Here is a 27297-nt window from a genome sequence, read left to right on the forward strand (position 1 = left end):
CCCTCTGGCCTCCCAGAATCCCTTCCATCACGGATGAGATCTTTCTAAAAGAAGTTTTTGGATTCTAGGCCAATGCCTCCTGGGGATGATTGGACACGGAGTCCTGCTGTTCTCAATAGGATGATGGTCAAGGGAGACTACTTGATTTGAAGGCTCGTCCGTGAGATGTCAACGCTGATACCATCACAAGTTTGTCTTCCCTGTGAGAGGAGGGTGAATCAGAAATCTATTTAAACGCATTTATTTACATCGGTGTTTTTGTTCAAAACACACATTTTCTAAAATGGACTTGGCTCCAGGGAACAGTCAGAAGAGAGGATTCAAGACAAGGCACGCAGCCAGCTCACTTCTGGAGAGGGAAGCCCTTACGCAACTTATATTCTCAACCGAGGTTCATAACCGGAGCCAGGATTTCTGTTCACTGTTCATTTATTTAATCTGTATCCCGCCTTTAATTATTTTTCACAACTAAATCAAGGCGGGGGAACCTATCCAACACGTACCTTCCTCCTCCCCCTCTTTGCCTCTACAACAACCCTGTGAGGTGGATCGGGCTGAGAAAAGGGGTCGGCCCAAAAAGTCATCCAATTGGCTTTCGTGAGTCTTTGGTGCTCTCTGAGATGGATGGTTTTCCTGTAGACGTTTCATGACCCAACTAGGGAACATCATCAGTGCTCGAAAGGAATGGGGATTGTGGAGATGATGATGATGATGATGAGGAGGAGGAGGAGGAGGAGGAGGAGGAGGAGGAGGGGGAGGAGGAGGAGGAAGAGGAAGAATGTGGGTCCTTGATGCTGAGCTTGGTTTTTTTTCTTGCAAACGTTTCATGACCCAACTAGGGTATGTCATCAGTGCTCGAAAGGAATGGGGATCGTGGAGATGATGATGATGAGGAGGAGGAGGAGGAGGAAGAGGAAGAATGTGGGTCCTTGATGCTGAGCTTGGTTTTTTTTCCTGCAAATGTTTCATGACCCAACTAGGGTACGTCATCAGTGCTAGAATGGAGTGGGATGTGCATATAGGAGGAGGAAGAGGAGGAGGAGGAGGAGGAGAACGAGGAATGTGGAGTCCTCAGTGCTCCCTGAGCTCGCTTATTTTCCTTCCAGACGTCTCATGACCCAGCTAGGCAACGCCATCCATGCTCATCAGTGCCTCACTTAGCACCAAAAATTTCAGCTTCCGTTGCGGTCAGAAGTCGAGGACTACCTGTAGACCGAGGACTGCGAGGCTGCTTGGAAAGCACTCCCCTCGTGGTCTACAGGAGAGCCACGGCCTATTTGGGGGGGGGGAGTAAGACCTTCCACGCCAAGGGGCTGATTTTCTGCAAGGAGCCTTCTGCCAGCTGCGTTTGGCGGGAGACCAGCAACTTCCACAGTTTTCAGCTTCGGCCTGCAGAAAAGTTAGAGCCCACTTCTCGCGTGGCTCTGGTCCAGAAGAACTTGGAAGCTGGTCAGTTTTCTCTGGACCTGACCTCTGCCTTTCTGCCGCTACCCTTCTGACAGCCAACAAAAATCACTGTGTGTTTTCGCATCCTGATCTGGGTCATATAATTACACCCCGGCTGAATAATCACCCGCGTGAGAACTTCCTGGAGAAGTGACCTTGGACGAGGGAAACTTCCTTCAAAGTTCTTGGGACAGGGGGTGGGACACACGTATGCAGGCGGTCCTCGACTTACAACACCGTGTTGTTAATTTTTTAAAAAAATTTGCAACCAGGAGATGGTGAGTTCTAGTCCCGCCTTAGTCATAAAAGCCGGGTGGGTGATTCTGGGCCAGTCACCAGGGGATGGTGAGTTCTAGTGCCACCTTGGGCATGAAAGCTGGTTAGGCAACTTTGGAGCCAATCCCTAGGAGATGGTGAGTTCTAGTCCCTCCTTAGGCATGAAAGCCAACTGGGTGACTTTGGGCCAATCACCAGGAGACTGGGAGTTCTAGTCCTGCCTTAGGCATGAAAGTGAAATAGGTGATTTTGCGTCAGTCATCAGGAGACTGGGAATTCTAGTCCCTCCTTAGGGATGGAAGCCAGCTGGATGACTCTGGGCCAATCACCAGGAGACTGGGAGTTCTAGTCCTGCCTTAGGCATGAAAGTGAAATAGGTGATTTTGCGCCAGTCATCAGGAGACTGGGAATTCTAATCCCTCCTTAGCCATGAAAGCCAGCTGGGTGACTTTGGGCCAATCACAAGGAGACTGGGAGTTCTAGTCCCTCCTTAGGGATGAAAGCCAGCTGGGTGACTTTGGGCCAATCACCAGGAGACTGGGAGTTCTAGTCCTGCCTTAGGCATGAAAGTGAAATAGGTGATTTTGCGCCAGTCATCAGGAGACTGGGAATTCTAATCCCTCCTTAGCCATGAAAGCCAGATGGGTGACTTTGGGCCAATCACAAGGAGACTGGGAGTTCTAGTCCCTCCTTAGGGATGAAAGCCAGCTGGATGACTCTGGGCCAATCACCAGGAGACTGGGAATTCTAGTCCCGCCTTAGGCATGAAAGCTGGTTGGGCGACTTTGGGCCAATCACCAGGGGACTGAGAGTTCTAGTCCTGCCTTAGGCACAAAAGTCGGTTGGGTGACTTGCTCTCTCAGCCCGACCCGCCTCACAGGGTTGTTGTTGTTTTTTTTGGGGGGGAAAGGAGGCCGCCTTGAGTTATTTGTAAAAACAAATCCAAATAAACAAAATAAAATGTAAAACACGAGCATCTTAAATGACTACCGTAACTACTACTTCCCAGCCTTACGCATTTCCTAGCCAGCAGTTATCATTTTTTACCTAAATGGAAATCTCCTTTTCTGACGTCACCTCAGAGTGCCAGGAATAGGAGGCCGGAACAATTAAGCTATTATGGCACTTCTTTCCCAGCTCACATATGGTGACACTGAAGTGCAAAAGCATGTTCTCGGCCAGCCCCACCCGCCCATCATTAATTCAGAATATCCAGTAATCCGTTTCGCTCTCAGCCAGTTTTTCACCCCACTTCATTCCCACAAACGAAGGAGAGGCGTTGGCCCCCCTTTTCCTAGAATCCAGGCCTCTGAATTGATGTATTTATGTCTATTTATTTATTATTCATGGAGCATATGGCATGTACGGAGGCCATGCGATTATTTATTGATCGATGATCTATTTTTATTAGCTATTTATTATCTCTTATCTGATTATCGATTGTCTATTAGTTATGTATTATCTAACAGCTAATTATCGATTTCTATTTATTATTTATGATCTAATTATCGATTGTCTATTTGTTATTTATTTATCTAGCATCTCATTATCAATTTCTATTTATTCTTTACTTACCCAATTATCAATTTCTATTATCTGATGATCATTTTCAATTTATTATTTACTTACGATCTAATTATCAATTTCTATTTATTTACTTATCAATTTCCATTTTTTTACTTATTATCTCATTATCAATTTCTATTATGTCATTATCTAATGATCAATTGCCTCTTTGTTAGTTACTTATTTACAGTATCTAGTATCTCGTTATCAATTTCTATTTATTATTTACTTGTCTATCAATTTCCATTTACTGTTTACTTATCTAATTATTGATTTTTCTGTTTCTTTATCTAATTACTGATTGTCTATTTGTTATTTATTTGTCTAGTATCTATCAATTTCTATTTGTTATTTACTTATCTAATTATCAATTGTCTATTGGTTTTTTTATCTAGCAGCTAATGGTCTCTCTTCTATGTTTTATTTAGATAATAATTATCGATTGTCTTTATAATTTATTGTTTATTGATCTAGCATCTAGTGATCTATTTATTGATTATCCCTGTTCCTTTACGCCTCTGACTGGTATTCTAACAATCCTGGGCCATCGCAGGTTCTAGTTCCCATCATCCCCAGCTGATAGGATTACAGAAAGGCAAGGCTGGCAGGGATCATTATAACCCCGGCGTCAGAAACATTCCTGCGCCATCACTGAACATCTTCCTCTCTCATTATACAGTAAGTGCTGCCGAAGCCATTTGATTGTTCTGGCAGCCGTCCGACCAATCTTGCAAATCAGGCCAAGGATTCTTTTAGCGATTCTTAATGTTGACGACGTCTTCGCCTTCCAAAAATTGGAGGATTCGCAGGAGAAATTCAAAAGGTCGTACTGTGGAGCAGAGCTCCCTTAACAACTGTCTCGCTTGGCCACCGAAACTTGGGGCTGAATTGGTGGTCGTAAGTCAAGGACTCCCTGTACTTTCAGACCTGTCTAGTTGACACCAACCCTTTGAGGTAGTCCAGGGAAGAAGCACCACCCAAAAATACTCACACCTTCCTCCATGTAGTACGTGGTTGGAAAAACATCTCCCCCCCGACTTCTAAAGCCATTGTGGAAGACCGATAAGGCACCAGGGGCGGGGGGGGGGCTCTCAAAAGAAGATCCTATGAGTTCTGAAGCCCCCTATGCTTTTCACTCTTGGTATCAAAAGAGCCAAGTTCCAATCCTTCCCGATTCCCTCCTGTCCTAAAACGGCCCCTTGGATGGGCAATCGGCCATATAATCCCTTTCCGTCAATCCAGTCCCGCTGTGTTTTGTTTTCCTGCAGGGACTTTTTCACCCTGCCCCATCCTTAAAAAACCCACCCAGTTTTCTCCCATAACAGGTGGGCTCCCTACAGTGGGTGGGATTCAAATAATTTAACAACCGGCCAACTCAACGTTACTCATGTCGATGGGTGCTTCGCCTTAGTTGTTACAATGTAATAAGGGTTAACCAGAGAGGCAGTTTCTGTAAACAGGGCAATAAAGATTAGGCTAGAAATACCACCAGAATGTTCCCTTCCTGCCTTCCTTACAGGATTAGTCCTGTAAAGTGGGAAAAAAAAAAAGATTTCTTCCAACAACCAGTTCTCCGAACTGCTTAGAAAGTTAACAATTGGTTCTCCCGAATCGGTGCGAACTGGTTGAATCCCACCCCTGGCTCCCTGCCAAAACTTCCCAGGATATTAAAATTAGCCTCTTGGAAAATCTGAATCTGCAAATCTTGATTTTAAATGCAGTTTTTTCCCCCCATTCTCTTTCAACAAAAGGTTCCAAAATTTCCATGCTCCTCCTGACTCGGCGGCCTCCCACCATCACCCCGGAGCATGGGGGGAAGCCAGGCCTGAAGTTAGGGGGACGCTGACTGGTCCCTCCCTTACTGACACCCCATTCAACTGCCCCCCCAATTTTGCTCTCTGCCTTTTGCAGGGGACACTCCAAGGCTCTTTACTAAAGGTTTTAGACAAATGTGCTTGTAGCATCAGCGCTACTGCAGTGAATGAGCATAGACAGTTGGAACTGTGCCGGGAAGCCGGGAAGGGGAAAAAATTAAAACTCTAGGGTGGGAAGATATGGGGCAGGATTGCAAGCAGGAGATTAGCATCCGAGGGTCACCCATCCACCCCGCGCCCCACACATATAAACGCCAGGCCTGGTGCCAATGATCTGTGGCTGGTTTTAGAAGCACATGGAAATGTGCAGGCACATGGACACAGTTGCGCCAAGGGCCCTCCCTCCTTCAAAAAGAGCCGTTCTCTGCACACTCTCAAGAGGGCTCTTTTGCGCCTTGGGGATGCCCAGCTGCACATCCCAAGCTTGAAGGAGGCTGCGGAAAAGCGGGCAGACGGAGAGGCATCGGCACCGAAGGCTGCCATGCCCACGCGGGCTGTGTCGAGAGACTAGACGGAGCCCTTCCTACTAGGTTCATCCTCCCTTCGCTGGGGCCTCCTCCGAGACCAACCCACCTGGCAAACCAGACCCATCCGGTGCCAACCTGTGCGAAGGAGCCCCTGCCATATGCCAAGGGAGCTCCTGGCTGGGCATGCCGCCAGGACATCCCGAGCATGTGGCATCCTCGCAAAACCCTCCAAAGGATCGCCCGGGGATAAGCCCGCGACTCCTAGTTTCAAAACACGGGCGCTCGGCCCAGAGGACGTGCCCGCACATAGATGCCCGCACTCATGTTGCCTGGGCTTTCTCCCAGCTTGCTTGGTGGGGGACGGACGGACGGATGGACGACTCCAGCCCCCCCCCCCACTCCACCTCCAGAAGCTACATGGGTCCAGCATGGGCTTCTTTGCGTCGCTCCATGCCAACCCAGCATGTGCTATGCTGCAAATGTCCCACCTCCTGGATCTGCGGCACCTGGTGTGGTGCGCTGGCACTCCCGAACTCAGCTGCCCATAGAGCAGGGAGGTGCCCCAGTTGGGACCCCCCCCACACACACGTGCCCCTCCACCTCGACTGGCCCTTCCCTCCCCTACTCACAAAGTGTGTGCGGCCCGAGGCAGCTGGGCAGGGGAAACGAGAATGGTTTAATTCATGGTGTGGTGCCAGGCAGTGCCTTCCTCCTTCTCTCGGTTCCCCTTCCTTCTCCCGGGAGAGGAGTGGGGGGGTTTGTCCCTTCCTTCTCAAACCCTGTTGCTCGTCCCCCTAACCCTTGAGAAGGAGCCCAGCATCCCGCACAAAAACACACATATACACAATAACTTGTCACATCACCGTTGGGCTCATGCAGGTGAACAAGATTCCTCGGGAATTCTTTTGACCCTAGCTGTTGTTTTGATTGTGAGAAAGTGATTTCTGGAAAGTGGGGAGGGGGGGGGAAGGAGGAGGTGAAGGAATCCTCCAATGGGAAAGCCCCGTCCAAAAATCTGCAGTGCCCCCCTCCTCAAAACTTCTTTCTGGGTTTTTTTTTCCCGGGGTGGGGGGGGGGGAAGGGCTCCCAAAAGTGTGTGACCCACATTTTGGGGGGGGGGGAGAGGGCAGTGAGAAGGATACCCACTCTCCCATCTCCATCAAATCCTCCATCCTAATACCTCTATTCTTGGCTGGGCCAATTTCTCTTCGGAGTGGGGGGGGGAGGTCTCCTCTTGGCTCTCCCCCCCACCCCCAAAAATAACCTTCTTCCTTATCTATATAGTTTTTTCCCCCTGTTTTCTCCTCACTGGAGAAATCCATGCAGAGTTTCATCCCCGTTTTTTTTTTTTTTTTTCCTCCGCTCCCGTTAAAAAAAATAAATCTTTCTCCCTATTTGGTGGTGGGGCACCTCTTTCGTCGCATTCCCCTCACCCACTGCACCCCTTCTTTTAAAAATTTGTAGCGTGGCTTCACCCCCCCCCCGTCTCCCCCAAACTGCTCATCCGTCAACTTTCTTGGTCCGCTGGGAAAAGCCGGGGGGGGGATGGGAAAGAGAGAGAGAAAGAGAAGGAAGGAAGGAAGGAAGGAAGGAAGGAAGACACCTTTGAAAAGGTGAGGAACCTTTCCCCCCAATTTGTCTGCCATTGCCTTTTCTCCTTCCTTCCTTCCTTCCTTCCTTCCTTCCTTCCTTCCACCGCCCCGCACCTCTTATTTTTAAATTTTCAAATTTACTTACCTGGTGGTGATGAGCGGGAGGAAGGGAGGGGAGGGGTCGTCTCTGGCTGCTTTCCCCTGCCTGGGGAATCCGGTGCCAACTGCCCAGCTGGGGTGGGGGAGAGAGGCAGGCAAAGCTTGAAAGACCGAAGGGATGGGGGGGGGGGCGCGTTGCAATGAATTCTCGCTTTAGAGATGCCTGGCGCGACTTGGCTTTTATAAAAGGAGCTGATCTCTTCTCTCTCTCTCTCTCTCTTTCTCACCCCCCCCTCCGGCTCTCCTTTCGCTCTGCTCTTCCTCCCCCCCCCCGTTTTGCTTACAAAGCAAGAACGGATCCCATAGATCAAGCAGCGGGGCGTAGAAGCTTGGGGGGGGGGGAAGAGAGAGAGAGAGAGAGAGACCACAGCCAATGTCGGCTGGCACAGCTAGCAGATTTCTGGCTCCGAAGATGCTCTCTCTCTCTCTCTCTCTCTATCTGGGCTGCCTCGTTCGCCGCTCCACCCTGAGATCTTTGTAAAAAAAAGAAATAATAATAATAAGGGGAGGGGGGGGACCGTTCACCGGTTCTGCAATACAGCGGAGGGGAGGGGGTGAGAGGAGGGGGGGGGGAAATCCTGCCGCCCCTAATAAACTAAGATCTGGTGGCTTCCAAGCTTCTCTCTCTTTTCAGGCAGGTACCACTGGATCCATCAGCCCCTCCCAGCCTCTTCCCTCCCACCCCCACCCCGGTGGAAGGAGGAAGAGCTAAATTTGCAGCAGCCTTTTCTGAGCCCCCCCCCACCCCAGCAGACCCCTGTCCGGGAAAGAACGGGAGAGAGGAAAGAGAGAGAAAGAGAAAGAGAGAGAGAAAAAAGGAAGAATAAAAGAAAGCAGCCGGCTTCCCGCATCCGCGCGACCCGAGAGACGCGTTCCCACGACGCCCCTAACCCAGATTGGATGGGCGAGGGTCTAGTCTGGTGGGTGACCCCCCCCCCCAAAAAAAACCCCAAACCCGGATGAAAGTGGATCGATGAACGACGCGCCAATGCAGGGGTGGAGAGAGAAAGCCAGCGGGTGCCTTGCGATTCCCAGGGTTGGGGCCCATGGGACTTGTAGTTCTTTCTTTACCCCCCCCCACTCCCCCCAATTTGGTGGGGCTGCAGGCTTGGCTTTCAATTAGGGCTTTCCCCCTAAACCGGGCGGGGAGGGAGGGAGGACTCGCAAACGGACGCTCAGCCCCCAAGCCGTCCTCGCGGGGTTGTTGTGATTAGAGAGAGAGAGAGAAAGAAAAAACGGGCGACTTTTGTAAGTCGCCTTGAGCGCTGAAAGAGGAAAGGCGAGCTACAAAAGCCAATGGGGGCGGTTTAATGGAGAGGAAGGGGTTTTTCCCCCCCATAAGAAAGGGGTGGTATATAGGGGGGGGGCTTCGCCTACCTTCTTTCTTCAAGGAAGAGTCAAGATCTCTCTGGGTGCGCAAATGACGGGCCTGCGGAACTCCCTGCTACTCCCCTTCCCTTCCCCCAAAAGCCAGACTTTTTCCTTTTGATCCCCTCTTGCCTTATTCAACCTTCCTTCCATCAAACGGGGGGGGGGGATCATCAGAGGTGGTGAGTTCGATCCTAGGTAGAGAGAGAGAGGCGGAGAGGTGGGGGGGGGTCTCCTGTTTGGGCAGAGGGTTGGACTAGATGACCTCTAATCTGCGGAAGGGAGAAACCCCCCCTCCCCACGCCTCTCCTTCTGCCCCCCCATCTCTCACCCCAAAACTCATCCTTTGAAGCTCCTCCGGCCGCCGCTAGGGGGCGCATCGCCGCCGGGGGGGGCGGTGGGGGGGCGCCTTGTGCATTCCGTTCACGCAAGCTTTTGAACGGTTCGCCTCCCGGTTGCGGCACCCTTTTCGGTGCCAAGATGTGGGGGCTGGAAGAAGGAGGAGAGGGGGGAGGAAGAAGAAGGAGGAGGAGAGGAGGGGAGAAGAAGAAGGAGGGGGGCCAACTTTGCCTTCAGCTGCTGCACCCCCCTCTCCCCCCAACCTTCTCCCCCCCTCTCAAATCTCAAGCCCCCCCCCCTCCCCAACGCATTGCATCTCTTGCCCGGTTTTGCAGCTGCAAAATTGAGGGAGAGAGGAGAAAAAAACAGGCCAAGTTGCACAGTGACATTGAGGGGGGGGCGCGGGAGAAAGGAAGGGGGGCACCCCCTCTTTCCTGGCAGCTGGGACTCCCCCCCCCAATATGTAGAAGGGGAGTGGGGGGGGGCAAAGAAACAACCTGGCCCTGAAAAAGCCACTTTCCACGTTTTTGATCCTTTGGGAAACGGGGCTTAAAGCAAGAAACACTTCTGTGGCTGAATTGGGGAAGGGGCTTTTTTTGGGTAAGAGAAGGGGGGGCTTGGAAGAAGCCCATCACTGCAGGCTCACCCCCCCCCAAAGGTTGTGGGATCTCAGAGGAATAACACACACACAAACAAAAAGCGATGAAAAAGAAAAGGGGGAAAAAAGCCATCTCAAAAAGCTGATATTTCTCTATTTTCTCTATTTCGCTTTTCTCGCCCCCTCCCCAAAAAAAGCGGCGTCTGGCGCCCTCTGCTGCCCATCCCGCGCCACTTCTCCTCCGCGCGCGGGACCCGGTTTCTCTTTTTGTTGGCAAGAAACGGAAATTTGGCCCCAAAATGTGAGTTTAATAATGGGGTAGAAATAGTTATGAGGATTAAACTGTGAAAGACAGAATCCTGGGAGCAGAAATGCGAGAGAGGTTTAGGGGTGCAGAAATGCAAAGGACATTCTGGGGTGCTGAAATGCAAGGGAAAAAAATGCAAGAGAGGTTTTAGGGTGAAAAATGCAAGTGGGGTGCAGGAATGCAGGAGGTTTTGGGGTGCAGAAATGCAAGAGAGGTTTTGGGGTGCAGAAATGCAAGAGAGGTTTTAGGGTGAAAAATGCAAGTGGGGTGCAGAAATGCAAGAGGTTTTGGGGCGCAGAAATACAAGGGACATTCTGGGATGCAGAAATGCAAGAGAGGTTTTAGGGTGAAAAAATGCGAGAGAGGTTTTAGGGTGGAAAAAAATACAAGAGAGGTTTTGGGGTGCAGAAATGCACAAGAGAGGTTGAGATGCACTGCAGATGACACCAAAGAAGCAGAAATGCCTGAGGCTTGAATTCCAGCAGGTTAGGCTTGTTAGGTTAAGAGGCAGGTAGTCCTCGACTTACGACCATATAAGCCAGCTATAACTACCTACCTTGTTATTGGACAGCCATTTGTCTGGAATGCTACAGGGTCTCCTGCTTGAACAGGGGGTTGGACTAGAAGACCTCTGAGATCCCTTCCAACTCTGCTATGTTGTTATCCTCCTGATCTACAACTCCCCCTCTGATTTGAACCCAATTCTTTGAGTTCCGGGGCAACGGCGGAGTGGCAAAGCAACAGGTGGAGGTGACCATCGGCAGTTGGGATCACAAACCTGCTCACTGGCAGCTCTGGACCAGCGGCCGTTCGTCCCGGTTCCTGGGGGCAGCAGGGATGTCCAGTAGTAGCACCCAGGACGAGTGGACCAGACTGAGGCAGACGAGGGTTTATTAACAGGAAGTAGCGGAGGATTAGATCTCTTTGGAAAGAGGAGCTGGAAACAGAACTCATGGAGTCGGTTTTGCAATCAAAACTTCCCCCACCCCCGGCTGAAAAACGTCTTCCACTTTCCCACTAAAATGAATTTATTCTATTTTGTTTTGTTCTCTATTCTACTCTATTCTACCCTACCCTACTCTAGTCTATTCTATTTCCAATTCTATTTTCTATTCTATTTTCTCTTCTCTTTTCTCTTTTCTATTCTATTCTATTCTGCTCTAATTCTATTCTATTCTATATTCCTATTCTATCCTAATTTTATTCTATTCTGCTCTTATTCTATTCTATTCTATTCTATTCTTATTCTTATTCCTATTCTAATTATATTCTATTCTGCCCTTATTCTATTCTATTCTATTCTATTCTATTCTATTCTATTCTATTCTATTCTATTCTGCTCTTATTCTATTCTGCTCTTATTCTATTCTATTCTATATTCCTATTCTATTCGATTTTAATTCTATTCTATTCTGCTCTTATTCTATTCTATTCTATATTCCTATTCTATTCTATTTTATTTTAATTCTATTCTATTCTGCTCTTATTCTATTCTCTTCTATTCTGCTCTTATTCTATTCTATTCTACTCCTATTCTGCTTTTATTCTATTCTATTCTATTCTGCTCTTATTCTATTCTATTTTCCTATTCTATTCTATTTAATTCTATTCTATTCTGCTCTTATTCTATTCTATATTCCTATTCTATTCTGCTCTTATTCTCTTCTCTTCTGCTCTTATTCTATTCTATTCTGCTCTTATTCTATTCTGTTCTCGTCTGCTCTTATCTATTCTCTTCTCTTCTGCTCTTATTCTATTCTTATTCTATTCTATTCTGCTCTTATTCTATTCTATTCTACTATCCTATTCTGCTCTTATTCTATTCTATTCTGCTCTTATTCTATTCTATTTTCCTATTCTATTCTATTTTAATTCTATTCTATTCTGCTCTTATTCTATTCTTATTCTATTCTATTCTGCTCTAATTCTATTCTATTCTGTTCTATTCTATTCTTATTCTATTCTGTTCTGCTCTTTATTCTATCCTATCCTATCCTATCCTATCCTATCCTATCCTATCCTATCCTATCCTATCCTTATATTATCCTATCCTATCGATCGTATGTCCGAGTTGGTAGTTCTTTGATTGTCGCGCCAATACGACAAGTCACTTGTATATAAATGGAACAAATCCCATTTCCTTGTAGCACTGATGAGGTTACCTAGTACGGTCGTGAAATGTCTGCAAGAAAACCGCCACGCTCAGAGAGCACCAAGGACCCCACAGTTGCTCCCACTCCTCCTCCTCCTCCCCATTAACTCCACTCCCTCCTAGCACTGATGATGTCACCTCATTGGGTCATGCAAGGAATCCCCAAGCTCAGAGACCAGCACAGCGCTGCCAGTTTCGGAGACCTCGTCCCTCTCTATTGCCGAGATCCAAAAAGCGATTGCAGATAAAGCTCAAATAAAGCAAGGGGATCGGACAGCTTTCCTGCTAGGCTCCACGAAGCGCTAGGCTCAAAATACTGAGTCTAGGCATCTTCCAGGCATCGTTTGGTCCACCCAGGATATGCCCGATGACTTCCTCCTTGCGGCTCTTTGTGAAAAAAAATAAGGGAAGCAAATCAGACAGTGGTGGAAGCCACAGGGGTGGTGTGTGTCACACCTTTAACAGTAACAGAGTTGGAAGGGATCTTGGAGGTCATTTAGTCCAACCCCCTGCTCACGTAGGAAACCTGGACTACTCTGTTCCCCTCAAAATAAGACATTCCCCCAATCGGGCTTTTGAGGGCATGGCATTAAGGCCAAGCGCTTATTTCAGGATTCAAAAAAATATCAGACAGTCTTATTTTCGGGGAAACACGGTATCTATATCTATATCTATCTATCTATCTATCTATCTATCTATCTATCTATCTATCTATCTATCTATCTAATTTATATAGCCTATCTCATCAAAAACAACCTTCCTTCCTTCCTTCCCTCCCCACCACCCTCCTCCCTCCCTCGTCTATTTCTTTCTATATCTATCTATCTATCTATCTATCTATCTATCTATCTATCTATCTATCTATCTTCTAATTTATATAGCTCATCTCATCAAAAGGAATTTTCTTTCCTTCCTTCCTCTATCTATCTATCTATCTATCTATCTATCTATCTATCTATCTATCTATCTATCTATCTTATATAGCCCATCTCACCAAAAACATTCTTCCTTCCTTCCTTCCTCTTTTCATCCCTTCCTTTCCTTCCCTCCACTCATATCTATCTATCTATCTATCTATCTATCTATCTATCTATCTATCTATCTATCTATCATCTATCTATATAAATTAGAAGATAGATAGATAGATATAGCTCATCTCATCAAAAGCAATTTTTCTTCCTTCCTTCCACTCCTATCTATCTATCTATCTATCTATCTATCTATCTATCTATCTATCTATCTATCTTCTAATTTATACAGCTCATCTCATCAAAAGCAATTTTCCTTCCTTCCTTCCACATCTATCTATCTATCTATCTATCTATCTATCTATCTATCTATCTATCTATCTATCTATCTATCTATCTTCTAATTTATATAGCTCATCTCATCAAAAGCAATTTTCCTTCCTTCCTTCCACTCCTATCTATCTATCTATCTATCTATCTATCTATCTATCTATCTATCTATCTATCTATCTATCTATCTATCTATCTATCTATCTCTTTTTCTTTCCTTCTTTTTGTCACATGCTTTCTTTCTTTCTTTCTTTCTTTCTTTCTTTCTTTCTTTCTTTCTTTCTTTCTTTCTTTCTTTCTTTCTTTCTTTCTTTTTCTTTCTCTGCCACACGCTCTCTCTCTCTCTCTCTCTCTCTCTCTCTCTCTTTTTAAATTCCTTTTCCCGGGTTCTCCTCCTCTTTCTCTAGCCCCGATTGGGCGGCAGCCCCGCCTATCCTCCGGCCTCTTGGTCCCGCCTCCTCTCCTTGTTGATCAGCCATGCAGCCAACAGAGCCGGCCCTTCCTGGGTCTTGGTAAGCCAGGGGAGGGGGGGCGTCTTCTCGCCCCTTTTTTTGCAAAATAGAAAAGGGGGGGTGGGGTGGGAAAAGGAGGCAGGCTAGCAAGTTTGCAAAAGTAAAAAGAAAAAGAAAAATGCAAGGACCTTTTAAAGCTGGCTTAAACCCGGCTTGCTAGCTAAACCATGCTTGGGACTGCCATCTTCATGCTGAGTCAAGGGAAATCCACTTGCAAACTACCTTAAAGTGGGGTGCACAAGGGCGCCCCCCAAAGAGAGGGGGCTTTGCAGGCCCTTGCAAAAAGCCCCTTTGCTCGTGAGAACCTGGCGCTTTCCTTGCCTAATGCAATGCTTTCAGGGCCTTTTGCAACCCTGTGCAATGCCCCCTCCCCCTTTTTGCTTTTAGGGTGGGGGGGGGTCGCCTGATGAAGCGCGCTGCAGCCCCCAAAAGCTTGCGCCTTTCTCTCTCTGAAAAGGTGCTGCTGGAAGGGGTGCAGTAGCAAAGACGAGCCGCTAGAGGGCGGCCTTTCCAGCTAACTAGGGGTCTGAAGGGTGTAGTGGCGTAAAGGAGCCGCTAGGGGGCGTCTCATTTGCTCTCCCATTGGAATGGGTGAGTTGGGTCCTTGGTAAGGCACAGGCAGCCCCTCAACCCAGTTAAAAGCCAAAAGTGACTTGGAGATCTTTTTTTGGCTTCGCCCCCTCCCCCCCCTCCTGTCACGTTCTGAAAAAGTTTGCATCCAAACTTTTTTGGGTCCCTGCTTGGATGGGGCACCACCAGGAGATCCCAAAGCTGTAAGGCTACAGCGAGACGTTGGAAAAACATCCTGCCAGGCTGGGCTATCAATATAAAGATTTTAATTGGTTTTAAATTGGGTTTTTAAATTCGGGGTTTTATAAATTGGGCCTACTATTTAATAATTTTAATTATTTTTAAATATTGTCTGCCTGTCTTTGTGTTTTTAATTAGGCTGTACACCGCCCTGAGTCCTTCGGGAGAAGGGCGGTATAGAAATAAAATAAATAAATAAATAATAAATAAAATCCCGGGAATCCCAAGACACAGCCAGGCGGTTCCCAGCGTCGTCGTGTAAAGTGTGACTTTCCCAGAGCCGGTTGTAAATGGCATTCAGGGGTTCCCTCGTGGGGTTGGACTAGATGACCTCCAAGGTCCCTTCCAACTCTCTTACTGACCTACAACCACACTCGAGCCCCAAAAATTCCGTTGCTGAGCAAGACGGTTGTCTTAAGCCAATGCTGCTCCCATTTTACGACCTTTTCTTGCCGCGGTGGTTAAGTGAAACCCCAGCAATCGTTACATTAGCAAACACGGTTGTTAAGCGAATCGGTCTTCCCCGTTGACTTGGCTTGTCGGAAGGTCGCAAAAGCGGATCACGTGACCCCCTGGGACGCTGCGACCGTCGTAAATCAGTTGCCAAGCGTCTCAATTTTGATCACCATGATCCTGTGAAGGGCCGTAAGTCATAAGTCACTTTTTTCAGTGCCGTAACTTTGGTCAAGGGATGCGGCGGCTTAGTGGTTAAGACGCCAAGCTTGTCTAAGACGCCGAGCTTGTCGATCGAAAGGGTCGGCAGTTCAGCGGTTCGAATCCCTAGTGCTGCCGCGTAACGGGGTGAGCTCCCGTGACTTGTCCCAGCTTCGGCCAACCTAGCAGTTCGAAAGAACGTAAAAAAAAATGCAAGTAGGAAAATAGGGACCACCTTTGGTGGGAAGGGAACAGCGTTCCGTGCGCCTTTGGCGTTGAGTCATGCCGGCCACATGACCACGGAGACGTCTTCGGACAGCGCTGGCTCTTCGGCTTTGAAACGGAGATGAGCAGCGCCCCCTAGAGTCAGGAACGACTAGCACGTATGTGCGAGGGGAACCTTTACGTTTACCTTTAACTCTGGTCACTAAATGGACCATTGTAGATTGAGGACTACCTGTGTAGAGAGCCGAGGACTAATTACAGGCCTGTGTCAGATAGCAGAGACAAGTATCCAATTCTGCTCCTTTTAGGGTCCCCGAACGGACTGTGTGGTTAAACACTGGCGCCCCCATGCCACTTCTGGGCCTTGGCACCTTCCGTCTTAAGGGCGACGAGGCCGTGCGTGCCAGCCTGGATGCAGCTCTGGCGAACGGCTACCGCTTGGTGGATACAGCCGCCGTCTACAGCAACGAGGCTGCGCTCGGACGAGCCCTTAAGGATTTGCTGCCTCGCCACCGTCTCGCCCGCTCGGACGTTTTTCTGACCAGCAAGCTGAGCCCAAGAGACCACGGAGAGGAAGCTGCCTACACAGCTTGCCTTCGTAGCTTGCAAGACCTAGACTGCGGTTACCTGGACCTCTACCTCATCCATTGGCCGGGGACTCAAGGCCGGCCTCAGGACGACACTGGGAACACGGAACGTCGGCTGCGAAGTTGGCGCGCCCTGGAGAGGCTGCACGAAGCTGGGAAGCTCCGAGCTATTGGCGTTTCCAACTACACCGTCCGTCACCTTCAGGAACTGTTAGCCGGCTGCAAAGTGCCACCTGCTGTCCTGCAGGTGGAATGCCACCCCGAACTCGCGCAGACAGAGCTGCTCGAATTTTGTACCCGGAATGGCATCCATTTGCAAGCTTATTCCTCGCTGGGGACCGGTCCGTTGGTAGAGCACGCTGTAGTACGGGCCGTAGCCCAGCGGCAAGGTCGCACGCCTGCTCAGGTCTTGCTCCGTTGGGCTCTGCACCGAGGCGTCAGCGTGATTCCCAAGTCGGCGTCTCCACGCCGCGTGGCTGAAAACGGCCAGCTGTGGTCATGGGACTTGAGCCAAGCCGACATGGAAGAGCTACGACGCCTGGATTGCGGGAAACGGTATTGCTGGGACCCCACCGGGGTGGCATAAGAGGGCTGCCACGAATTCCTCCAGCTGAAAGCGGGAGTCTTCCAACTCTTTTGAGAAGGTCACCCCGCTTCGTGAAGCCAATTTCCTATTTCGAAGCTTGTCGTCTTGCGAGGTGCCAACATTGGTTGCTAATTGTTAGTTTAGCGCCTTTCCGTAACTGAGTCATGTATGGCTGAGTCAACCCTAAATTAGCCAGGTTTACAAATGTCAGGCTATTTTAGTCGCTCGTTTTGGGGGGGGGGTGAGATCTGAGCCTCCCATCCAACTGCGAGGTCGCAGGGTGAAGAAACGGGCACGATATGAGAAGCCAGAAATAACAACCTTTATATACATTTTTTGTTTCTTTAGGAATTAAGACAAATAAACAGCAACAATACACAGAGTGAAGGTGAGAAAAAAAATTAGGGTTTTTTTTGTCTTTGTTTCCTTGTTAAAAAACGGGTATTTGCCTTGATTTTCTGGAGAGGATGGGGGACCATGGAAAATTAGGGGTGTTGGATATTGGGGAAGGGGGGGAAAGTATCCCCGGAATTTAATCAAGGGTTAAACGGGCAGAGGGTAAAAATCTGGACGGTGCCATAATGTCAGATCCGGTGTAAACTTCTTGTTAGTGGCGTAAAGAATGGGAATGTTAGGGAACGAATTCGGTACCCAGAATAATTTTGAGATACCACAGAGGAAAAAGCGTACGGTCGAAACCCCACCAAGTTTCTCCCTCCCACCCCACCCCACCCTCCCAATCCCCGTAACAGGTAGTAGCAGCAGCAAAACCCGGTTAAGAACCGGAAGGTCCGTTCTCCGGGCAACTTCGGCGCCACCATGACCGCAGAGTGTCCTTCCAGCTGGGAGGGTGGTCCATGTGGGAACAGGTCCCGGCGCTTTTCGGGCGCGGAAGCTTCTGAAAAAGAGGGGAGAAAGCATGAGGGTGAGGCACCGGTGAACTGACGCGCTATACCGATCGGTAAAATGTCACCGTTGCGCCAATCGGTTGGCGTCTTTCTTTTCTTGAACCGTTTCTCGTTTTGACCAAAGTGGAAAGAAGGATGTTTTTCTCTTTTTGAGATGTGTTAAACCAAATAAAGGTTTGAATTAGAATTACATTTAGAATTACAATTAGAATACAGGTGTCAACTCCCTGCTTTTGAGTCGCCATAAGCAGGAAGGGGAGGGGGGAGAACTGATGGAGCTGCCTCGACCGAAAGCACATTCTACACATGCCTTTCTCCAGATTGTATCCCAGGTTACTGGAGCCAGCAGGGGAGATGTAGTTTCTACAGAATGGGAATGGAGAATGTGATTTATGACACACCCAGGGAGGAGGGGGGAAAAAGCAGGGTCATAGGAGGGCCATAAATTACGCGGAGGCAGAGCTGACTCCGCTTGGGTAATTGCCGAAAGGTTGCTCCTAATAAATAACTGGATTTCTTTTGAAACTTGGCTTGAGGCTCATGAATTCATTAGGGCATCCTTCGGAAACTTGACAACAGGTACTGTGTTTTCCTGAAAATAAGACCGGGTCTTATGTTAATTTTTGCTCCAAAAGACACATTAGGGCTTATCTTCTGGTTAGGGCTTATTTTGGGGGGAAATACTGTTATTCAATTCCAGTTCGTTCCATTTTGTTCTTCATTCCAATATTCCTTTCCTATTCTTCTATTCTGAATCCTATTCTATTCTACTCTATTCTATATTCTATTCTCTTTCTATTCTATTCTATTCTATTCTATTCTATTCTTATTCCTATTCCTACTGTGTTTCCCCGAAAATAAGACCGGGTTTTATATTAATTTTTGCTCCAAAAGACGCATTAGGCCTTATTTTCTGGTTAGGTCTTATTTTGGGGGGGAAATACAGTACTAAATGCATCCATCTGGCTGACAATCTTAACTGGGGCTTATTTTGGGGGTAGGGCTTATATTACAAGCATCCTGAAAAATCACGCTAGGACTTATTTTCCGGTTGGGTCTTATTTTCGGGGAAACAGCGACGGCGGCAAGAAAAGTCGTAAAACGGGGCAAAATTCGCTCATGTTTCTCTGAGCGACAGAAATTTGGGTCCCTTGTTGTAAGTCGAGGACTTACCTGTAGGTTACTCCCTTAGTAATGCTCATTTTGAAGACTCCCGTAAAGGTAAGGATCGCTCGGCGGTTTGCGAAGCTTGCGTCCCCTGCACTGCGCCAGACTTACCTGCAGGGCGCCGTGAAATTCATCGCTCATCCTGCGTAATTCTCGGCCGTATCGCTGCGCGGCCCACAAAATGGGAGGGGCGGAGCGGGGAGCGGGCCCGGAAAGCCCCCACCTCATCGGAGGTCTCCGAATCGAGTTGGTCGGACCCAATGCGGCGTCTCAGTTCTACAAAGCGAGAAATCTCCAGTTAAAAGAAAGCGGCGTCGCAACGCACAAACAACTTTTACAGGTAGCCCTCAATTTACGACCGCGATGGAGATCAGAATTTTCTGTCACTAAGCAAGGCGGCTGTTAAGCGATCAACGCCTGATTTTGCAACCTGGGGTTGTTAAGTGTGCTGCAACCGTTGTTCAGTAAATCACAACAGGGGCTTTCCCCCCACCATCGGCCTTGTTGGAAATTGGTCGGTGAGTCGCAAATGGCCAATCACACAACTTTCATAAACGCAGGGCCGGCGGTGGCCGAGCGCCTGAATTTTCATTACGTGACCCAAGGGAATTCTGCCACAGTCGTCAGTGTGAGGATTCGTCATAAGTCAATTTTTTTTTTCAAGCGCTGTTGTAACTTCAATAAAACAATATTTGTAGCTTTGGGGTTGAAATGAGGGCACTCTCTGAGCTTGTTTTCTTGAGGACGTCTCATGACCCAACTAAGTAACACAATCAGTGCTAGAAGAGAGTGGGATTTGATCTCTGCAAGGAAGCACATCAAGAGAGAGCAAACCCCTCTCTCCCTTCATTCAGCACTGATGAAGTTACCTTTCCCACTAGATGAATTTAGTCTATTCTCTATTCTAAATCTGTTCTATTCTATTTTGTATTCTATTATCCTCTTCTTATTCTCTTTGTATTCTTATTCTACTTTTAATCTTATTCCTATTTTTTTTCTTTTTCTAATTCTGTTCTAATTCTATTCTATTCTCTTTTTTCTATTCCATTTTCTATTCTTTCTATTCTATCTTCTATTCTATTGTATTCCATTCCATATTTTCTATTCTATTTCTATTCCATTCCATTCCATTCCATTCCTTCTATTCTATTCCTTATTCTATTCTATTCCTTATTCTATTCTATTCTATTCCTTATTCTATTCTATTCTATTCTATTACTTAATCTATTCTTTTTTAAAAAAAATATTTGATTTATATGCCGCCCTTCTCTGGAGACTCAGGGCAGCTTACAATGCGTTAAGCAATAGCCTTCATACTTTTTTATATTTATACAAATTCAGCTTATTGCCCCCACAATCTGGGTCCTTATTTTACCTACCTTAGAAAGGATGGAAGGCTGAGTCAACCTTGAGCCTGGTGAGATTTGAACTTGCAGTAATTGCAGGTAGCTGATGTTAATAACTGCTTTAATCTGCTGCGCTACCAGGGCTCTGGTATTCTATTCCTTATTCTATTCTATTCTATTCTTTATTCTATTCTATTCCTTATTCTATTCTATTCTATTCTATTCTATTCTATTCTATTCTATTCTATTCTATTCTATTCTATTCTATTCTTTATTCTATTCTATTCCTTATTCTATTCTATTCTATTCTTTATTCTATTCCATTCTTTATTCTATTCTATTCCTTATTCTACTCTATTCTATTCCTTATTCTATTCTATTCCTATTCTATTCTATTCTATTCTATTGATTGTTTAAGTTGGTAGTTCCTTGATTGTCCCACCAACGCGTCAAACCGCTTGTCTAGAAACGGAAGCAAACCCCACTCCCTTCTAGCACTGATGAGGTTACTCAGCTGTCCCATGAACCGCCTGCAAGAAAGCCACCAAACTCAGGGAGCACCGAGGAAGCCCTCCTTCCAGCCGTCCCTAAACGAGTGGCCGTCGGTCTAGGAATAACCTGTACGAGGCCATCGTATGAACCATCTGGCGTGATCTGATAGGGATTTCCTTCGGTGGAATCCAGAGGGCGTGGATTTTAAGATCGCAGCTGAACAGGGCGAGGTCCCCGTGGTACGCTCAGCTGGACAAGAGCAATTTTCACGTCACGTAATGGGGCTTTAAGCTTGTCGGAAGACGCGTCGTATCAATTTTGACAGCAGCGTCATTGTGTTTTCAACTGAATGGCTCAGATTTTGAATAAAACAACCGTCTTATACAAAAGGCAAATTTGGGGGGGGGGGGGGAGGGCGCACAGACAAAAAATCCCCCAAATTCCTTTCTACGCTCCTCTTCCCTGTCCAGCAACCTTAAAATTAGCCTGAGCTAAAATTAAACCATAGATCACACGCCCTCGGCAGTTCCCCGACTTCTGGCTGTTCGGTTCAGCAAACTTCAAAGTTGGCAACAGTGCTGGAAAAGCGACGACCGGTCCTCGCATTTACGACCGTCGCTACGTCCCTACGGTCCACCTGATGAAAACTCAAAATGCCGGGCCGCTGGCATGTATTAGGACGGTTGCAACATCCCTTGGGGACATCTGATCATCATTTGTGGCTTTTGACAAGTCAAGGAGGGAGGCTGGATTTGATTGACGACTGCAAAGAATCAAAAGTCCAAAAAAGATGGTAAAATTTGAGTGGGGAGGTGACACGACGGCTCACTGAATGACCGCATCGCTTAGTGACGGACGTTCCGATCCTAATTGGTCATAAGTTGAGAACTGCTTCAGGGGTGGGTTCTAAATTTTTTTTTTACTACCGATTCTGTGGGCGTGGCTTCTTTTCTGGGCGTGGCTTGATGGTCATGTGACAATTATTTAGGATTTTAACTGCTTGCAGAGCTGTACCGATCTACCCATTTATTTTTTTGCAGGCACTGATCTACTCATGTATTTTTGCAGGCACCGGTCTACTCATTTGTTTTCTTGTAACACTGATCAGCTGTAGGGCGGCCCTTCGAAGCCCCTCGGCAACAGTTTAAACAGTTTTTCCTTATAGCCCATCAGCTGGGACTCAGGAGGCAGCAATAGATTGGAGGTGGGGCCAAATAAAAGGTAAGAATAGCGCGGGGGAGGGCAGAATCAGTTCGGTGATGTCATATCGTCACCGTTACCGGTTCGTGAGAACCGGGCCAAACCGGGAGGAACCCACCACTGAACTGCTTGCGTTTTGACATCTTTTCAAACTCCCCTGCATTACACGATAGGTTGCTATTTGCAACTAGTGCAAATCCATCGTACTGCGGTTTAACTGAGAGACCTTGATAAAAGTAAAACCAGGTTTAAACCAGGGCTGTTTTCACACGTGACTGTCTAAAAAGCTACCTGAGAGCTGAGAGATTGTGGGAAATACCGTAGTAAGCCGCTTCCTCTCACCTGGGTTTTCGTGAGAGGGGCTGTTCAGATCCTTGGCCCCCCCGACACTCAGCTTGAGATCCGCGGGGTCCTTTTCACTCGTGGAGAAAGTTTCATCTTGAAATTCGGAAATCTGGAACATGGTCAGGGGGCTGTCATTGCCCCTGCCTCTTGACTCCGTGTTTTCTAGAAGGCTTGGAGGTAGTAGACTGCCTGCCTGTGAGGGAAGAGAGCGAGGGAAGGAAGGAAGGAAAATTGGAGAAGGGAGGAAGGGAAAGGAGAGAAATAGGGAAGGAGGGAAAGAAGGAAGGTGAATTAGAGGGGAAGGGAAGAGGGAGGAAGGAAGGAAAATTGGAGGGGAAGGAAGGGAGGGAGGAAAAGGAGAGATAGAGGGAGGGAGGAAGGAAAATTGGAGAAAGAAGGAGGGAGGGAGGAAAAGAAGGGGAAAGAAGGAAGGTGAATTAGAGGGGAAGGGAAGAAGGAGAAGGAGGAAGGGAGGAAAATTGGAGGGGAAGGAAGGGAGGGAGGAAAAGGAGAGAAATAGGGAGGGAGGGAGGAAAATTGGAGAAAGGAGGGAGGGAAAGAAGGAAGGTGAATTAGAGGGGAAGGGAAGAAGGAGGAAGGAAGGAAGGAAAATTGGAGAAGGAGGGAGGAAAAGAAGAGAAATAGGGAGGGGAAGAAGGAAGGTGAATTAGAGGGGAAGTGAAGAAGGAGAGGGAGGGAGGGAGGGAGGAAATTGGAGGAGAAGGAAGGAGGGAGGGAGGAAAAGATAAATAGGGAGGAAAAGAAGGAAGGTGAATTAGAGGGGAAGGGAAGGAGGAGAGGGAGGAAAATTGGAGAAGGAAGGAAAAGGAGAGAAATAGAGAAGGAAGGAAGGGGAATTCGAGGAAAAGGGGAGAGAAGAAGGGAAGGAAGGAAGATTGGAGAAAGGAAGGAAAAAAAGGGGGAAGGAAGGAAAAGGGAAGGAAAGAGAATTGGAGAAGGAAAAAGGAAATGGAGAGAGGAAATGAAATAGGGAGGGAGAGAAGGAAGAAAGGATAAAGGCATTTATATTTTATATGTGTATGTCTATAATAAATTAATTATATATATCGATCACGCCACCATCTCACTATCCAAGCTGTCTCTTGACGGCCCAGCCATCAAAAGCAAAATTATTCCACCATATAATATCTCAACCTTCGGAGTCTGATTGTTACCTTGTCCGATGTGTCGCTTTTGACACAGACCAGTTGCATCTTCCCAATTTTTTGGCAGGACATTTTTTTTTTTTTTTTAACACACTAGTGTTCCCCTAGCATTGCTGGCTGGCGAATTCTGGAAATTGAAGCCCACCCCTCTTAATAGTGGCTGAGATGGAGGAAAGGGAGGCTCCTGGGAACGCTGCCAGTGTTGCCTAAACCCAGTTAACACCACACGAACAAATGTCATGTTCGCCCAAGAGCGCGTCCCAACAACACAATTTTGTGCATTTCCTGGCACAACAATTGGGCAAATTCACACCCCAAAGGTATAGACTTCCCACCGAAGCTCCCTGATCCAATCCTAACTTTTAAGACTAGCTGTTTGTGTGAACTCCACTTCCCGGTGAGCAAAGCTAGGATTACAATCGAAGGGGGGCGGGTTACACACACCAGGAAACAGTGTCCAGCTGAAAAAACTTCACCATCCTGACTCACATATATCGCTCAGATATGAGCAAAATGCCTGAAACCCTCCCTGGCCACTCCTCTAGCTGTAGGAAACCCTAGAGTGGTAGGGTGCTGCCATCGAAAGAGAGAGAGAGAGATGTAACAGTAACAAAAGAGTTGGAAGGGATCTGGGAGGTCATCTAGTCCAACCCCCTGGTTCCCACCTTTGGCCAGACCCAGGTTTGCAAAAGATGCTCCCCCGGGATTGCCAGATTCGAACCTGGCTCACTTCAACAAATTCCTGCCCCCCCCCCGCCCCCCAAAAACAACAACAACACAACCCTTGGCAACAACACCTGGCAGCCCCCGATTCTCTCCTTTTTGCCTCCTTTGCCCAGCTGCTCACTTCCCTGCAATTCTTTTTTTTTTTTTAATCTAGTGGCAGGGAGTTCCGCAAGGCTTTGGGCAAGCCCCCCCCCCTACCAACACCTGGCAGCCCCCCCCCCAATTCTCTCCTTTTTGTCTCCTTTGCCCAGCTGCTCGCTTCCCTGCAATTCTTTTTTTTTAAAAAAAATCTAGTGGCAAGGAGTTCCGCAAGGCTTTGGGCAAGCCCCCCCCCTTACCAACACCTGGCAGCCCCCCATTCTCTCCTTTTTGCCTCCTTCGCCCAGCTGCTCGCTTCCCTGCAATTTTTTTTTTTTTTTTTTTTTAAAGATCTAGTGGCAGGGAGTTCCGCAAGCACATCGCAACCCCTCTTCCCAGCTCCCTGGGGCGAAGCTTTTTTTTTTTTTCCCCCTCTCTCCCCTTTCCCTCTCCCCTGCATAACTGAGCAAAACCCCCCCACCCCCCTTTTCCATCCATCCACCGCACCTTAAAGCCCCCCCGAGATGCGTGCGCAAGGTTGCAGATGCAAGCCCACTCCCCTTTTTCCCCTCCACTCCTTTTTTTTTTTTTTGCAAATCCCCCCACCCCAATCGCCCCCTTCCACCCCTGGTCTTGCAGGCTACTGCACCCCCCACCCACCCCCCAAATTTTCCAAATTGCAAAGAGGGGAGGGGGTGCAATGCACCCCCAAAGCGCCCCCTCCCCAATTTTTTTGCATTCGTTTCCTGAGCTGGGGGATGCATGCAAAGCCCCCTCCCCAGGTTTTTCCACCCCCCCGCCCAGATTGCAGCCCCCCAGCATGAAATCCGGCTCCTCCTGCCTCCCCCCCACCTCCCCCCGGCCCGGGGCTGCCCGATGCGCTCACCTGCGGGGACGGAGCGCTGCCTCTGCGCCCTTCCTCCTGTTTACCGCGAGCCGCCAGCCCAGCCGGAGTCGCCAAGGCGATAAAGAACTGCCACCGGCGGGGACCAATCAGGAGCGGCGACGTCAGAGGGGGGGGCGGAGAGGAGGGGGGAAAGGCTCCGCCCTTTTGGAGGGGGGGAGCATCAACCCACCTCCCCCCCCACCCCCGTCCTATTTCCCCAGGATTGAGTGGGGGGGGGGAGTTTGCAGTTTTTTCTCTCCTTTTCCTTTTTTTTCTCTCTCTCTCTCTTTCTTCTTCTTTTTTCTCTGCCCCCTCCCTTCTTCTTCCTTTCCCCCTTTTTTCTTTTCTTTGATTTTCCCTTCTTTTTTCTCTCCCCCTCCCGTTCTTTCCTTTTCTCCCCCCTTTTGCTTTTCTTCTGCTTCCTCCCATCTTCTCCTGCTTTCCCTCCCTCCCTTTCCTTCCTCCCCCTCCTTTTCTCCTTTTTCTTCCTTCTTTTCCTTTCCTCTTCTCCCTTCCTTCCTTCCTCCCACTCTTTTTCTCCTTTTTCTTCCTTTTTTCCCCTTTCCTCTCCTTCCTTCCTCCCCCTTTTTCTCCTTTTCCTTCCTTCTTTCCCTTTCCTCTTCTCCCTTTCTTCCTCCCCTTCTTTCCCTTCCTTTCCTTCCCATTCTTTTTCTTTCCTTCCTTCACTGCCTCCCTCCCTTCTCTTTTCCTCCCTCCCTCCCTTCTTTTCTTTTGTCCTCTCTTCTCCCCTTTCCTCTTCCTTTCTCTTCTCCCTTTCTCCCTTCCTTCCTCCCCTCCCCTCCCTTTTCTTCCCTTCCTTCCTTTCTCTCTCTTTCTGTCCCTTCCCCTTCCTTTCCGTTCTCTTCCTATCCCATTCTTTTTCTTTCTTTCCTTCCTTCCTTCACTGCCTCCTTCCCTTCTCTTTTCCTCCCTCCCTCCCCTCTCTTCTCCCCTTTCCTCTTCTTCTCCCTTTCTTCCTTCCCTCCTCCCCTCCCCTCCCCTCCCCTCCTTTTCTTTTTCCTTCCTTCCTTCCTTCCTACCTACCTACCTACCTACCTACCTACCTACCTACCTACCTACCTTTCTCTTCTCTTCTCTTCTCTTCTCTTCTCTTCTCTTCTCTTCTCTTCTCTTCTCTTCTCTTCTCTTCTCTTCTCTTCCCTTCCCTTCCCTTCCCTTCCCTTCCCTTCCCTTCCCTTCCCTTCCCATTCTTTTTTCCCTTCCTTCCTCCACTACATCCCTCCTTCTCTTTCCGACCTCCTTCCTTTCTCCTTCTCCTTCCCTCCTCCCGCCTCCTCCATTCTTCAGTGTCCCGTCCCCCCTCTCCTCTTTCTTTCTTTCTTTCTTTCTTTCTTTCTTTCTTTCTTTCTTTCTTTCTTTCTTTCTTTCTTTCTTTCTTTCTGCCTTCCTTCTTTCTCTGGCTACATTTGCCTCTTGCCCTTTTTTTAATAAAAAAAAAGTGCATAAAAAACTTTGGTTAGGCAGGCTTCATTTTGACTCTGGTCCTATCCTATTTTATGCCACGATTTCTAAATATTAAAGGACGCTTCGGTTTTTGCTGCCATCTCAACTTTGGCCATTTTAAGCTGCGTGGACCACAATTCCCAGAATTCCCCAGCATTGCTGGCTGGGGAATTCTGGGAGTTGCAAGTCCACACAGCTTTTTTATGTTAAAATTATTGGCTTGCCTTAATTCTAAACCTTTCACTGCTGGACTGGAGGCTAGGCCGTTGGCAAATCCTTTATTCGATGTAGACACTTCAACCGAGAGCTCCTGCATCTAAAGAGTAAATTTTTCTCCTTTTTTTTTTTTTTTAATGTTAATTAAAAAGCAGTGGAAAAAGTGGACGAAGCGGAACGAAGGATCCGAGAGAAGAGTTGCACTTCGGAAGCAAGAGGACAGAACCCGGGGGGGGGAAAAACCTTTTATCGTGAGGCACTTCCGGCCTGTGGCTTGTTGTTTGTTGTTGTTTTTTTTCCCTCCCTCCCTCCTCCCTTTTCCATTACTAAGCGAGCCCAAATGCCCGGCGTTAAGATGGCGAACCGGAAAGAGCGCCGCCGCTCTAGCCAAGGCCATTCAAGAAACGCGCTCTACGTACGCCCTTTGGCGCAAGTCAAACCCCAGACGGCGGGCCGCGCGGCCGACGTCACTTCCGGCATGCCGAGC

General features: G+C 48.0%; 2 protein-coding genes across 2 annotated transcripts; one reads left to right on the top strand and one right to left on the bottom strand.

Moving 5' to 3' along the window:
* Window positions 1-13919: 13919 nt before the first annotated feature.
* Window positions 13920-17198, top strand: LOC139322287 (glyoxal reductase-like). Its single transcript, XM_070951341.1, has 2 exons — window positions 13920-13954; window positions 15952-17198. The coding sequence occupies exons 1-2, from the start codon at window positions 13920-13922 to the stop codon at window positions 16814-16816; spliced, it is 900 nt and encodes a 299-aa protein (XP_070807442.1). The 3' UTR covers window positions 16817-17198.
* Window positions 17199-17549: 351 nt separating this feature from the next.
* Window positions 17550-27290, bottom strand: BAD (BCL2 associated agonist of cell death). The gene is given in 6 exon segments (XM_070951497.1): window positions 17550-17714; window positions 19003-19089; window positions 19091-19167; window positions 22272-22467; window positions 25131-25339; window positions 27230-27290. Coding segments are annotated over 6 exon segments (753 nt in total). The 3' UTR covers window positions 17550-17591.
* Window positions 27291-27297: the final 7 nt, after the last annotated feature.

The sequence above is a fragment of the Pituophis catenifer genome, unplaced genomic scaffold (assembly GCF_029215685.1).
Source record: "Pituophis catenifer annectens isolate HBS135680 unplaced genomic scaffold, rPitCat1.0.hap2 SCAF_10, whole genome shotgun sequence".
Classification (NCBI taxonomy): domain Eukaryota; kingdom Metazoa; phylum Chordata; class Lepidosauria; order Squamata; family Colubridae; genus Pituophis; species Pituophis catenifer.